Source organism: Epinephelus lanceolatus, chromosome 16 (genome assembly GCF_041903045.1).
Source record: "Epinephelus lanceolatus isolate andai-2023 chromosome 16, ASM4190304v1, whole genome shotgun sequence".
NCBI classification, from domain to species: domain Eukaryota; kingdom Metazoa; phylum Chordata; class Actinopteri; order Perciformes; family Serranidae; genus Epinephelus; species Epinephelus lanceolatus.
The window spans coordinates 32575622-32591387 of NC_135749.1; the positions used below are offsets into that span (position 1 = coordinate 32575622).

Here is a 15766-nt window from a genome sequence, read left to right on the forward strand (position 1 = left end):
TAGGATTTTTAATCTTTCTACCACTATCTAATAATAAAAAAGATAAAATAAGATAAGAAAAAGAACTAAATTTTATTATATTGTGTGTCTTTAGTGAATTCTGCTAAAAAGGCAGGGCTTTTCAAAGTAAAAGTTCTATTCTATTGCATTGTTATAAAAGTAAAAGAGGTGAAAGGCCATTAGTTTTCTCTTGATTTAACATTTTTACTTCTTCCTTTTCTTCCTTCTTTCTAGTACAGACTACAGAGGCATTATATTTTCTGATTTTAATATTGAGATATGTATATATATATATATATATATATATATATATATATATATATATATATATTTGATTCTCCTTATTTTTATGTTGAAGACATCACATTTTAAGAAAAAAAAATCTATCTTCGTGTGGATAAGTATGGGATTTTTTAAATGTTTCTACCATTATTTGATGAGAAAGAAAATTTTTTTTTAAAAAAGACCAAAATTCAATGATGTTGTGTGACTTGTGTGAATGCTGTTGAAAAGTCAGGGTTTTTCAAAATTAAAGCTTGTCTTTATTGCATCATTGTTAAAGTAATCAGTTTTCTTTTAATTTAATGTTTTTTGTCTTCCTTTTTTCCTCCTTTCTGCTACAGAGGCATTATATTACATTTTATGATTTAATATTTAATTTATACCAGTATCTAATAAAAAACGATTGAAAGTAAAAACAATGTCTTCAATCAATCCTGCTGAAAAGGAAGAGTTTTTCAAAATAAAAGCTGTCATTTTTTAATTGCATTATTGCTGAAGTAAAATTGTGTTGTGTGTTTTTTCTTTGCGTTCTTTCTCTTTCTTTTATGATTTTCTTTTTTAATCTCTTTATTTATTTTTATTGGTGCGAAATTGTTGTTATCTGTCCTTAGAAGTTGATATATAGATATATAAGTGTTTTTTTCTGGGAGGCTGTGTGTTTCAGTTGACTGAACAATGGGGGTGGTTGCAGATGGTTGTTAGATGTGTTGATTTTTTTCCTTTTAAACAGTGTTTCTTCTTTATTTTATGATTTTAATATGTGTTTGTGATTCCCCTCAATATGATTGTTGAAGACATCATTTTAGGATTTTTATTTTTTGAGAAACAACATCTCTGTGTGGATGAGTTTCTACCAAGATCTGATAAAAGAAATTGAACATAAAAAAAGAGTAAAATTCAGTGGTGCGTGATTAAAATGGCACAGGTCTCTGCACCATGATATCGTCCACTGCGACAAACCTGGATGAAAATAAAACCTGCAGCCTTTCAGTCCTCACGGCACTGAAGTCTGACAGCCCAGCCTTAAAAGCATATTAACCCTGTCTGGCAGTAAGTTTAATGGATAAATCCCGAGCCTCTCCACCTGCTCCCTTACTGCGCTCCTCACTGCAGGAGAGCGTCAGCTAAAAGCCTCATATGTAAACAGTGCTTGTTGCTCTTTGGTATGCTGGCACACAGTCTCTGTCTGGATGTAACACTGAGAAAAGAAGGTGTTGATGAGTCGACCCAGCAGCTCAGCTCATCTCTCCGGTGCTGTTTGATTAGCGCTACAGCTGCTACTGCTGCTGTTGTTAGTGTCGGCAGAGAATCCCTCACTAATTTGGCAAATCTCAGAAGTATCTGCTCGTTTTCTCCACTCGCAGTTAGACTCACACCTATTTCTTCAGAAGAGTGAGATGAGAAGAGACAATCTCCTCCTGTCTTCCCTCAGAGCCTTTTACCTTTACTGTTTACTACGCTTGTTTGCTTTGTCATGCACTTTAGGAATGACACTCATTTCTGAAAGCAAAATAACATAAAGCCTGCTCCCACCCCAAAATGTGTTTTTCTCATGTTCATGGCCTCTAAAATATTGTGCTTTGACTATACTGACTTGTATCCCTGCAGGTTGTCAACAGTGAGGTGTTTTTACATTCCTCTACTGAGTCCGTGCACTTCCCTAAAATCTGAGATTTAGATGTACAACTTCGACACAACACCTGCAAAGAAACCTGATGCCTCGACCTGTCAGTGGAGAGAGCAAAGTTAACATTAGTGTAACAGACTGGTCTATATTATGTGTCCCTCTTGAGTTGCCGTAGAACAGAAAAAGTTTTGGCTTGATTTTCGCGGTTTTAGGTCCTGTGTATACGACAACGATTTCAACTGAAAACTGTAAACTTTGTTTGTTTATACATCACCATTCTGTAGAAGGAAGCACATGTGCGCAGGCGCGTGTCTTTTATTACAAAGTCATATCAACTACTGGCCTGGTATGTATACTACAGCGTTTTTTATTTTTATTTATTTATCTTTTTACATTTTTGCGGCTCCATGTGCACAGTGATTGTTATCAAAACATTGTCCCCTGAACGCAGAACTTTTTCAAAAACGAAAATGAGAAATGATTCCGTTTTCAGCAGATTGTTATCGTGTAAACATGGCCTTAGGGGCTCATACATGTGTGAGAGTTTATTAAGTGTGAAGAAAAATGTGAAGGGCAGTGGTTGCTGTTGGAGCTGTTAGACCGTCTTCTGTCCCATCTATTATTTTATTAATTATTTACCAGAACGCTTGGTTACATTAGCATAGTGAAAGTTTAAACAGAAAACATGGTAGAGTGTGCAGTCACTGGATGTAAACTGTACCCTGTGGCTTCTTTCCATTATCACCAAAACCCCCAGATATTATTGTTTGTTTCACAACCACTAAAGCTGTGTTAGCCACTGCTAGTTAACCTACAAGCTAACAATCTAACAAACAGCATAAACAAATAAAAGATGCTAACTACACTTATCATCCCGATATGTCTGCTACTCGCCGATTTTGGTGCACGACAGTCTCCTCATCTGAGTCTGGGTCTAACTGAGGCTCAAACATGTATGGCCATGCTAGCCATGTCAGTGTGTGCTGCTCTTTCACCAGTCAACCAAGCATGGAAAAAAGAAAACAGAAAACAAAACCTACCACAAGCAGTGGCGGTGGGCAGGGCAAAAGTCCGATCCAGAAATTCTCAATGAGCGAGGAAAAGTAGATCTGCCCCCAGCTTCTTTTTCAGTGTTTTATTTATTTAATTATTGAACTTTTAATGTGGGGAAACCATGCTGAACATAATATCGATCGTGGCAGAGGATTTGCGGTTATCTCTTTGTAGAGATTAGCCGAAATGACCAGTGCACGGAAGAGGAGGTGTTGGCTCAGATATCTGCTGGCTACATTGATTAGCCTGAAATATTGACCCTTGCCCCCAGAGGCTTGTCGTCATCGGACCAATAGTCGATAGGTTTCAAGATTGAGTACCAAGTAACAGATCAGAGATGAATGAACATGCCTTACCACTGACTAGAGACAGGTGACAGTGTTCACACTTGGTGGCTTGTATTTGTTGTAAAGACAGTGTGACCAACAGCTGAGAAAGTCTCTGTACACAGAATCTAGTTTGTTTTCACAGAATCTCTTTCAGCTTCCTTTGTCACTCTCATCCCTTTCGTTAATGCTGACATTAATGCTTGTAATGTAACTGTTTATATACGCTGGAAAAAAAAATTGCCATTCAAATTGAATCATAATTTATAACAGCCAGCTATTACGATAACATGAGTGAAATCAATGTAAAGTGGATCCCCCAACAGGGTGCAAATAGCTGTGCACAGAAAAACAGCTTTTGCACGTGCCTTTCTCCATTATTGTGCAAACCTATGTGGTGTTTTGAGATGACTCTGTGCAAATGTCCATGGTGCAGGGGTTGATTGTGTTTCCATTTCCAGAACCGTATGATAACAATATGACTTCACATTGAGACCAGACAAAAAAGATAATCGTTAGGCAAAATATTGGCATGCAGATGCAGCTACCAGACTCAGTACAAAAACAGTGAGTGCGTTTACATGGACAGTTTAATTCCCTTTTCATTCGGAATGAAAGTTCATTCCTATTAAAAGTGATCTTGTAAACATCTAATTTGGAATGAAAATGGCCAATGCGATTGAAAATTAATTCCGATGTAAGGGGCTGGAATATTGCGTTTCTAATTCCGAATGAAAGAATTTCTCACACTTGTATACACTCATTCCTCTTTAAGTTCATTCTAGTCTTTCTGCGCATGCTCGTTTCCTTGCCCTTCTGGCGTGATGACGTATATAGCACGCGTGACTGGCATGCGGCAAAGGGCTGAGATAGAGCAGTCGGACTCGTTGCACTAACCGGTTTCCATTCGCCAAAGCACGGCCTTCTATCTCCCTTCTTCGACCTTCTACCTCCCTTCTCCTCCTCAACAGACGAAGCATTAGCAGAACAAGGTTGTTGTCGTACTGCTGCTTCAAGACTATAAGCAAAACAAGCCTGAAAAAGGCACTAAGAACGGCGTCGTCAAGCATCTTGTTATCCGGAGCGAGGACTACAGTGTTTTCTTCCGGTAAACGTAAACACATGACATCCGCCCCGCCCCCTATCCAATCAGAAACCTTCCCTGCCCCAAACCTTGCGTGGTCCCGAATAAAGGCTTTTAAACTGATCTCCCGTGTAAACCCTCATTCGGAATGAATATTTCCCATGTAGACTACCTGGAAAAACTTGAGTTCCGAATGATTCCATACAGATTTATTTCATTACGAATGAGAAGCCATCATGTAACCGTATCCACTGTTTGCATTGCTGTTTGCATTGTACCATCACAGCACCACTGGGTGTTCCAAGGGGTTAAATACTGTGCTAACTAATGCACAAGACACAGGACTCCTGTTTCTCCATTCAGTCAGTCAGTGGGCTGTTTGATGGAGCACTAATTGACCTTGAGGGTTGTAAAATATGACTCAGACCAATCAACTTAATTGATCCCAAAAGAAAAAAAAACAAAAACAAATATATACATATATATATATATATATATATATATATATATATATATATATATATATATATCATATCATCTCAACAAGTTGGTGCAGTGTAGTAGTAGATCTTCCTATGGCTGACATAGAGTGCCGCCCAGGGGGGACACTAGGGGACGTTTGCCTTGGGCGCTCAATGTGCTAGGTCCGGTCTGGTGCAGTGGGTGGCAAAGGTTTTTATAAAGACAAGCTCAGGCCATGGTTTATTTGTCCATTGTCCAGTCATGACAGGCAGTTTCTCATTTGATAAAATGGTACTTTACAGATGACAGGCAAACTTCAGAAACTTCATCTGATATGTGCACGTGTGTGTCTGTGTTTGCGTGTGTTGCAGAGCCCTACAGCCCAGCGGTGTGGGTGATGATGTTTGTGATGTGCCTGTCGGTGGTGGCTGTCACTGTCTTCATCTTCGAGTTCTTCAGCCCCGTGGGATACAACCGCAGCCTGCAGAGCGCCAAGAGTAAGAGATGGAGTCACTCCAGCGTCGGCACGCCAATCAACCCGCTGCCACTGCTCATTTCACAACATTATTACCAACTTGTCACTTCGTCAGTTATGTAAGCGAAGGGGGGGCTGATTTGAGAAGGGTGTTTGCTCAAATTATGCAAAGAGTCCTGCTTTTTTCCACTGCACATGAGTCAAAACAATCACTCCACACCCACGATCCAGCTTATTTATTCTAAATGAAACAAACACTGACGGCGCGGTGGTGGTTGATTTTGACATTTCCACAGTACTTGTCAGTTCATCATTTATTCCAGCTGTTTACTGGCTGCTCCTCCGTACGGCTACATTCATTTTTAATAGTCATGTGAAAATGTTATTCAACACTTTCTAATGAATTGACGCAAGTGGAATTATACAGAAGTGGAGAGACAGGTAGGTGTTTGTTCATCGATGGCTGTCAGGTATGACTGCTTCTCGCCTCTGCTTCTGTCTCACTTCATTTCTAAACACACTGTATGTAATCATATCTTCCATTCTACTTACCTATTCCTCTGATCCTACAAAACTTCGACAGACAGGATATGTAAGTGGATGAAAAGTCTAATTACTTGCTTGGAGAGACTGGAGAAGCTCACACAGCTTCAGTCCTCTTCTCCTGGCTGGGTGTACCACCCGAGACCTTAACCCTCAAATGTATTATGCAAAAGGAATACTTAACCAACATAATCATGATTTTAATATCATTTAATCACCCCATGGTAAATTCAGTTAGTTAATTTGTGAGAAAATGTTTTTCTGACAAGCCTCCGCATTAAGTGTCAGTGAAGATTCTCAGTCATTCAGGTCATGGTATTCGTAAGTGCTATATCGTAGGCAACTGGACTTGCTTGCGTTTCTTGAAGACGTTTCACCTCTCATCCAAGAGGCTTCTTCAGTTCTAAATGACTGGTACGACGTTGCAGGCTTTAAACCCTGTGTGGGTGGGAACCCTTGCAGAGTCGTAGGGGTCACATGTGAGCTCTTAGTTTCAGAGTCGTCAAGGTCACAATGTGAGTCGTTGACCCATCTGGCCACCATGTGAGTCGTTAGGGTCCAGGGGTGAATGGGCGTGAAGTCATCTGGGGAGGGCTCCCAAGACTGCATTGTAGGTGGGGGATAAGTAGTGTCGTAAGCCACCTCCTCTGTTTAACGATGGTTGTCCCAGTTTGACGTAGATGGCTTCTTTTACTCCTCTTTCAAATCATCTTTTCTCCCTGTCCAAGATGTGCACATTGCAGTCCTCAAAGGAGTGTCCCTTCTCCTGTAGATGTAGGTGGACAGCTGAGTCTTGACCTGAGGAGCTGGCTCTCCTGTGCTGTGCTGTGCCATGCGCTTGTGGAGTGGTTGTTTTGTCTCCCCAATGTATAGATCTGTGCATTCCTGGCTGCACTGAACTGCATACACTACATTACTCTGCTTATGCCTGGGTGTTTTGTCCATGGGGTGGACAAGCTTCTGTCTCAGTGTGTTACTGTCTCACACTGGTGGGTCAACGACTCACATTGTGACCATAAGGACTCTGAAACTAAGAGCTCACATGTGACCCCTACGACTCTGCAGGGTTTAAAGCCTGCAACGTCGTACCAGTCATTTAGAATTGAAGACGCTTCTTAGAAGAGAGGTGAAACGTCTTCAAGAAACGCAAGCAAGTCCAGTTGCCTACGATATAGCACTTACGACTCTGCGTTAAATGCTTAAGTTCACATGTATACAAGCAGTTAAATTCTGCTTGTGCCTTTCCCCCCTGACACCGTCCGGTACCATTAGACACTGACAGCACCTAGCCACATATTGTGCCGATGTGAAAGGACAGCTTTTGTTGACAATTTTGGGATGAGACCAGTTTGGGTGACTTCAGTGCTCAAAGAATTTAAAGCAAAATGCCATTATGTAACAATCAGAAATCCTACAACTTTCTGTGCTGCCCTCATCATTATGCTGGCTCTCTAAATTGGCACTGATCCATCTAAACTTTAAGAAGCCCTGGTTTATGTGGAAGTGTTTTAAATAGTAAGGTTTTAGCTAAAATGCATGTTTGAGAAATACTTAGCATACAACTGAATAGATGAGATCTGGATTATACTGCACACATTGTGTGAGAGTTTATAAACAGATGTTTTGATACAAATTTGCTTTTGTGAAATGTCGTCCTCTTTTGCTCCAGTTCATCAAGAATTTTTGGATTCTACGTTCACAATGGAGACGTGAGAAAAACAAATTTTCCTCATGATGATCATATTGTAGTTGAAGTATTCCTTTATGGGTCCAATTAATCCCTACTGTTTACATACACTCAAAAACATATCAACACATTGTCTCCATATAATAGGATCTAAAATGGCAGAACAAAGAGAGCATTCACATCTGACATCAAAGACCATCACTGAAGTGTGAAGCATTCCCACCTAGTGATCGCTAGAAGAGGGCCATAAAATGTGGCGCAAAAGTTAGTGAGTGGACGTTTGATCTTGAATGCCATAAATGGTCCCCAGATGTCACAAATGAACATAGTATTGAATACATCTAAAGGTCAGAGTATAATTTCTCCATGTTTTGGGAAATGCATGTCAGGTTTCTGCCTCTACTCCATACTGAATAGAGAATGGAGTTTCATTTGTGGCATTAAAATCATCAAAACGACACAAGTGAGTTTTGCTTTGGACCACTTCCTACTGAAGAAATAAAAGAGCAGCAGTCATTCACTAGATAAAACTGTCTGTATGACTACTGCTTAGTTGTGGGAATAAAATGTTGGCCTTGTATGTTTCTGCACGTCACGGATACATTAAATAAGATAAGATAAGATAAAACTTTATTGATCCCACACTGGGGAAATCCACGTCATAGCAGCTCAAAGCACAGAAAATTTATGTTACATATGACAAAGTTCAGATTACATGTATATGAGCTGAGTTTTCATCAAGAAGAGGAGATGATGGTGATAGCAGCTGACCAATGTTTGAGACCAACAAAAGCAGGTGTTTTAATGACAGTCTGGGAGATATCCGGCCATGTTCGTAGAGACCATTCCAGGTATTTTATCTAAAATATGATGTTTTCCTAATCTTAACCAAATGGTTTTTGTGGCTACACTTAACAACGGGTTAACCACAGCGTTGTCACAACTTGAAATTAAATATCGACATGCAAAGAAATGTAAAGTTTCAACATATTTGCTGCACGTGAAATGTACAAATGTAACATATCTGTCGTTTGCAGAAACGTATAATACCAACATTTATTCAGGTGCTTGGGTTAATTACCACCACAGTTACAGTGAGGGAGAAATATGTTCACCCTTCCTTTCAACTCTTTTGGAGCTTTCAAAGTTTTAATGACCTGTTAAGTAAATGAATTCTGCAGTTGGCTTTAATAAAATCTTCTTTTCTTTTATTTTCCTCCATCTTCTCATTGATACATTCAGTTTCACTGCAGAAAAGTTGACAACTCAGTAGATTCTTCAAACTCTCATATTCCCTCCCTGTATCTTCCACCATCCCATCTATACCTTCAAAGTATGATGACTCTTTCCAGTAAGAAATGCACTGCTGCCTTTCATCTTTAAAAAGCAACTCGATTCCTCTATCTACTCTACTTTGTCTCTCATCCTTCTCCCTCTTCTGAGGCTTCACAGTTTAATGATTCTATATTCAACACAAGGGAGTCTCCTGCCAGGTTTAATCCTTGATAACTCTATACAGGTCTTTCCTCTACCCTCTTTCGATAGCTCTATCTCCCCTGTTTGGATTTTCAACATCAGACAGTTCTTAGATGACTGTGGGCAGTTTTTCCCTGCTATCACCACAAGCCAACATCATAATGAATATTCACTATGTGGTGCAAAAAGTATGTGCACATCATGTAGCTTTTGTGTACTATCTGCTTGATTTTTGGTTTACCGTTTGGACTTGGCCTCAGTAGTTCTATTTAGAGGAAACCTTAAAGGAACACTTCACTCACAAAATGATTATTTGTATACCAATTACTCACTCTGCTTTATGTTGAATTTGTAAAGAAAACTTTTTCTTGCATGCCTTCACAGTGAATAAAAAATTCAAACATGAGAGGAAATTTTTGATGAACTGAAACACCTCCAAATCTGAAGCCACGGTTCTCTGCTGGAAACCAGTGGACTGCCCCCTCCGGGTTGGGGTAGAGTTACCGCCTCAAGCGAGGGAGTTCAAGTATTTCAAGGTCTTGTTCACGAGTGAGGGTAGGATGGAGCGGGAGATTGACAGGCGGTTTGGTGCGGCTTCTGCAGTGATGCGGGTGCTGCGCCAGACCGTTGTGGTGAAGAGGGAGCTGAGCCAGAAGGCGAAGCTTTCGATTTACTGGTCCATCTATATCCCAACCCTCACCTATGGTCATGAGCTTTGGGCAGTGACTGAAAGAATGAGATTGCAGATACAAGCAGCCAAAATGAGTTTCCTCCGTAGGGTGGCTGGGCTCAGCCTTTGAGATAGGGTGAGGAGCTCAGACATCCGGAGGGAGCTCGTTTCGGCAATTAGAGCAGAGCCGTTGCTCCTTTGCATTGAAAGGGTTCAGTTGAGGTGGTTAGGGCATCTGATCAGGATGCCTCCTGAGCGCCCCCGGCTAGAAGTGTTCCAGGCACGTCCCATTGGTAGGAGGCCCCGGGGCAGACCCAGAACCCCCTGGAGGGACTACATATGTTATCTGACTTGGGAACACCTTGGGGTCCCCCAGGAGGAGCTGGAAAGCGTCGCTGGGGAGAGGGGCGTCTGGGGTGCTTTTCTTGACCTGCTGCCCCTGCGACCCGACCCCGGATAAGCGGATGAAAATGGATGGATGAAATCATATGGGTCTGCGTTTAACAACGGGAAAACTATATCAAAACATCTGTTTACAAACTCTCACATAATTCGTGCAATATAATCCAAGTCGTACGCTTTGTACTTCCCAAACAGACATGCCTTTCTCATGGGTGACATAATGAAAAGTAGAACTAATCTATACTCTCTTCAAAGCCAGACTCCATTGACAAAAACAGTAATTTTGTATCACTAAACACAAGAACTGCTGGTCTACCACTGAAACCATCACTTAGTTAGCCTGTTACCACAAACAAAATAGTTACTGTTTTTGTCAATGGAGTCTGGCTTTGAAGAGAGCCTAGATCTATTACATAGTTATAATTTAGGTGTCCATATTGTTTAGCCTTGTGGTATATTTCATATGTCTTATATTTTAACAGTAGCACTGTAACATGTTCTCATTTTCTAGCATTAGATTTGATGCTACCAAAATTCCAAACTTACTTAATATCACTAAGCATGTGTGTTGAAATGTTCTTAATCAACCCGGTCTCACTCTGAAGTCGTCAAAATCCAGTTCTTGATCAGTGAATACCAGTGTCAGGGTGGTGTCAAGGGGAAACGTGGTGAGACAACAGCAACCATTATGGAAGTGGAAGTCTGAATAGGGCGGGTGGAAGGGGTTGTGGATGGGTCCAACAACCACTAAATTTCACTCAGGAGGAAGGTGTTTACTTCCCATGAGACTGTAAAGCCAAACCCATTTTTTCCCGTTAACCCAACCACATGCTTTTGTTGCCTCAACCCAAATCCGTGCGTGTGTTGGCTAACCCTGCATGTTTGTTGTTGAAGGAAAAAACGTAAATTTGCGCCGTTGTACCGATGTAATGTTTATTTTGAAAGAGACTGTATGAAAGCTGTGCATTTCCTGTAAAAACGGAAGTGTATTGTGAAAACACACAATGCATGTAACATGCAGAACTTGACATGGCATCCCAGAACATCAACAACCAATGCATCCAGGGTACCCTGCATGTCTATCTCGACATGGAAGGTCCATGACCAAATCTCGATATGTGACGAGGTTGGAGTGAGAATGCGTTGTATTTATCGTCTTAAAACTGGATTATTTTTTACTCTCTCTCTCACTCTCTTTCTCTCTCTCTTTCTCAGAGTCAGGTGGATCTAAGTTCACCATCGGGAAGTCAGTCTGGCTGCTGTGGGCGCTGGTCTTCAACAACTCTGTGCCTGTGGAGAATCCAAGAGGAACCACCAGCAAGATCATGGTGATCACTCGACCTGACTCACTGGCTGATTCGTTGACTGAGTGGCTGATCACTTGATTGTTTCATTTGTTTGAGAGCTGGATGACCATTTAAGCTTGTTTCAGCAGCATTTAAATGACTATATTTTCTCCATGTGGTAAATACCTGCCTTACCTGAAAAATATAGCCATTAAAGCAACACAATGGAGGACTGTGCTCTTTTACCTCACGGGGTCCCCCTACGGACGAAAAACTGTATTGTTTGGTACAACTGTCGCAAAAATCTTAACAATATTAATCCTTGTTCAAGCTCTTTTTTTATTGCTGTCCCGTTTTCTTTTCTTTGTCTCCTTGGACAACACCTTCACCTTCTTCCTTTTCTTTGTTGCTTCAGCCTTGACAACCACGTCTAACTTAAAGAGAGGAGGGGTATATGACGTATGCCGTAAAGCAGCCAAATTTTGTAGTCCTTTTTGTGTCTGGGTTCCTACCCCGAACCCCAAAAACTGCATAGTGCCAGTGCAAGTGAAACAGACGCTCTCAAGCAATGACGGAGGTGTCATCCAAACTATTGTGAGTTGATGTACCATCACAAGGATCTTGGATAAATATTTTGAGGCCTCAAATACTCCATTGTGTTGCTTTAAAATGCTGTTCTATGTTTATGTCTAAAATTGTCCACTTTTCAGTCAATGGGTTAGCCACTGGTTAACCCTTACCCTAACACCAGATTAACCCTAACCTTATCATAAAACAAATATAAAAGTAAAAATATTAGGTAAAACATTTTCTTCTATAATGTATTAAGAGAACTGGATACAGTTATGAAGTGGAGGCTCCGATCATTTCTAGGAAAGTTTTTCAGTGGCGCATTAAGTGAAAAAGGTTGGCTTCTTTGTATAGAATTACCCAGATCTGCCACTCTGCTTCTACATCCTTGGGCGAAGAAAGCACTGGAGACTTTCGCCTGCCGAGTGGCTAACTTCTGCTGGCTGAGCTGCTAACTTCCGGTTCAGCCCTCCACTAATAGCTCTTCTAGACTTTTTAAATGTTATTGGGCCGCATGGATCAAATGCTGAAAGTGAAACCAGTTATTTTGTCAGGGTTGGGGAACTCAAAAAATGTCTTCTACTGATTTACAGATGTCTCTTTCACTCTGTGTCTGAGGGAAATGGTCTTTTTGGGGCCCACCGTATCACATCAACCAACCCAAACACTGTACTTCCATTGCTTGGCCACTATGTCAAATTGGTTTCAAAGCCCGGTGCTGCTGGATTTGGCCGTACTGTTAGCTAGCTCAGTGGTGCTAAGGGAGCTAGCAGTAGATACATTCTTTCTTCTATGTGGTGATATGGTTATCAGATGTGGATGGTAGACAGAAAATAGGTCTTGCATGAGACTGCTCACATCAAGGTTGGTGGATTGTCTTGAGTAACCAGGTCATAATTTCTGAACAGAGACATTGCTATTGAGGTTGTTTTTTTTTTTGGAGCACCACAAGTTGCATGTCATCTAAAGTTCCATTATATTAGAAAGAAGGCAGACACCTCTATGGCCAATTTCTCCAACACTCTGCTCACACTGAAACATTTTAGATTAAGAAATCGCTCTACAGGTAAGGAGTAAATTATGTATTTTTGATTGTGGGCTTAACTGTCCCTTTAACTTTAGTGTTTAGTGTAGTAAATTAAGTATTTAACTATTTCAGGGGTTGACTGGTTGATTTATTGATTGAGAAGTTTATTACCAGGTGAAAAATGTAATACAGTACTGCTCCATCTACAGTTTTATCTTAACTCAATCATTTCTAGTGTTTTTCCCTGATACACTGGCACATCCCTAATTTGCATTATTATCAAGAGACAAGTAAAACTTAGGAGCTTGTTTAGCTGCCGCAATCAGTTCGAGAGTGTTCTTTCACTTGTTTCACCGCGGTGGTCTTTTTAATACCTGCTGCTGCTCTCTGCCCTCACGACATAAAGAGAAAAATCAGTCAAAGGCTTACCCCTCCACTGCAGAGCAAAGAGCCACGGGAGGTGAGAACTTGAGGTGTGTTCTTTCCTCTGAGTGTCTACTCGAGTGCTTTTCACAACAACCTCAATCATCTAAAGAGCTCATTAGCTGCTCAATAGGCTTTACAAAAGGGGGTCAAAGGAGAGACTTTTAGTTCTGTCTCTCCGGAAATGTTGTAGTTTATAGTTAAACCGTTGGTTTGGTTTACCTCACTTTGCCAGGAGAACAAGATTAATCGTCCTGTAGTATATCAAACCCGTTTTCTTTCATTCAACTATAGGAGATTTTGGAAAAAAAAGAAAGATTACACAGAAGATACATAGCACATGTCAGCGAAAATATCAGATCAGACAACCACAACTAGCAACAAAATAGATTACAAGACAAATTTAATCTTTAATAAAGGCGTTCTATTAACTACTTTAATTTTATGTATTTCATTTTTTTATATGTGCATAAACCTGTTCAGGGTCATCAGTATCTATCCCAGCATGTACTCTATCAATAATTTACAACCATGTATTATTGATATCACTCATTAAAGTTTAATAGGTTTTACATTGGCCCAAGGGTCATGAAACTCACCAAGAAGCCACTATAACCGAAAAGTCTGTCCTTCAATCCTCTTGTTAGGAAGAATACTTCAGCTGAAGTGTCCTTGAGCAAAACACTTAATTCCCATTCACTACGATTGCTTCTTTTTTTAAATTATGCCTCAGTTGCCAGAGCTGAGAGAGTAAATTTTTCATCTTATTCATTAAGAAAATTATGTAAATGAACTTTTGGCATAAACACAGAGTACTGTGGAAGCAAATAGCCCCGTTCATCACCGACTGCAAGTGCAAATTTAATGCTAAGACTAATCCACATCTCTCATTGGCTTCTTGGCTGACTGTCAACAGTGCAGCATCTTGCAACATAAAAGCAGCACTTCTGCACAGCTAAAGGTTTTTGCTCCAAGTTCTTACATCACCTTTTAAAGGAGCTTTTATGTGTAATACAGTAATTTGGGTCAGCTGGTGTTATCAGGTAGCAGAAATTGTACGTGGCTCTGCCACTTAAGATGCAATACTACTGTGTATAAAACACTCCATAACAGATAAGTATAATGTTCTCAAATGTTCACATAGGCACAGATGTGTTATAAGCAAAGCTTTTGTAGCAACACAACAAGTAACTATTGCTGTCAGATAAATGTAGTGGAATAAAGGTACCATATTTGCCTCTGAACTATAGCAGAGTAAAAGTATAAAGTAGCATAAAGAGTCAATATTCATACAATCTAAGTACAAATACCTCAAATTAAGGCCCGTCTCCACCGCAGGAACCACCCCGAAGAACAGAGTTCTGGAACTTTTACAGGGGCTAAACAAGTCCCTGCCTCTGGGTAGGTACTCAGAACGGCCCCGAGAAACTCCTGGCTGGGGCTTGGGGATTACTTGGTGCTGACTGGATATACTCAAGGCGGAACGTGACGTTTTGTAAATAACAACATGGTTATCGTAGATTAGCTGGGCTAACCGTAAGCTGTAAGTGGTGTCTGTAATAACTCAATAAACGGTCCATGAAAAAAATATTTTTTCCAGTGGATATTTTAGTTACAATATGATTGAGCTAGCAAAGCAGTTTTGTATTGCTATGTGTGGTATTTATTCAGTTTTGGGAAATCACGATGTCTAGAAAGCATCAGCTGACAGGGACAGCTAACAGCAGCAGCAAAGCTAACATCAGGACGTGATCTGTTAAAAGCCTCCCGTTGTCGGGTACGACATGAAACGACTCCAGTTAGCTCAATCATGTTGTAACTAAGACATCCGCTGGAAAAAAACATTTTTTTCACGGACCATGACCGGAGTTATTACAGACACCGCTAACGGCTAACGGCGTCCCTACGCCCCTATGTCGCCCCGGTCAAAATGGTCGCGCAACGATTACGTCACATCCAGAGCCCGTAACTTTACAGGAACCTTCCTCCGACTCCGCTCTCTCAGTGGAGACACAGCGGTTGAGAGGGCCAAGCGAGAGGACGTTCCTGTAGTAGTTCCTGCCCCCCAAATAGTACCAGGAACTTCTTCAGTGGAAACGGGCCTTTAGAGTTCTTAACAAGTCTACATAGATCCTTGGACCCCAGACCCAGGGCCATAATCAGCCATTTAACATTGGGAGGGACCATTTCTTATTGACACCTTCTGTGACCCAATCCTTTCAGGGCGGTCTGGAGGATTTTTTTTTTTAAATTGAACACATAAACTGACCATTTAAGAGCATTTTGAAACAAAATTCTTAGATCGCAGGTTCTCATATTATGACCTTTTTATGAATTTTTTACTTTTTTTACGACATTTTTGTTTAATACTAT

At 40.6% G+C, this 15766-nt stretch overlaps 1 protein-coding gene across 1 annotated transcript in view; it reads left to right on the top strand.

Annotated features, from left to right (window-relative positions):
* Nucleotides 1-15766, top strand: part of grin2da (glutamate receptor, ionotropic, N-methyl D-aspartate 2D, a) — a 408220-nt gene that overhangs the window by 333925 nt on the left and 58529 nt on the right. Inside the window, exons 11-12 of the mRNA XM_033636162.2 lie at nt 5206-5331; nt 11303-11415. Of these exons, the coding sequence (XP_033492053.1) occupies nt 5206-5331; nt 11303-11415 (239 nt within the window). The remainder of the gene's footprint in view (nt 1-5205; nt 5332-11302; nt 11416-15766) is intronic.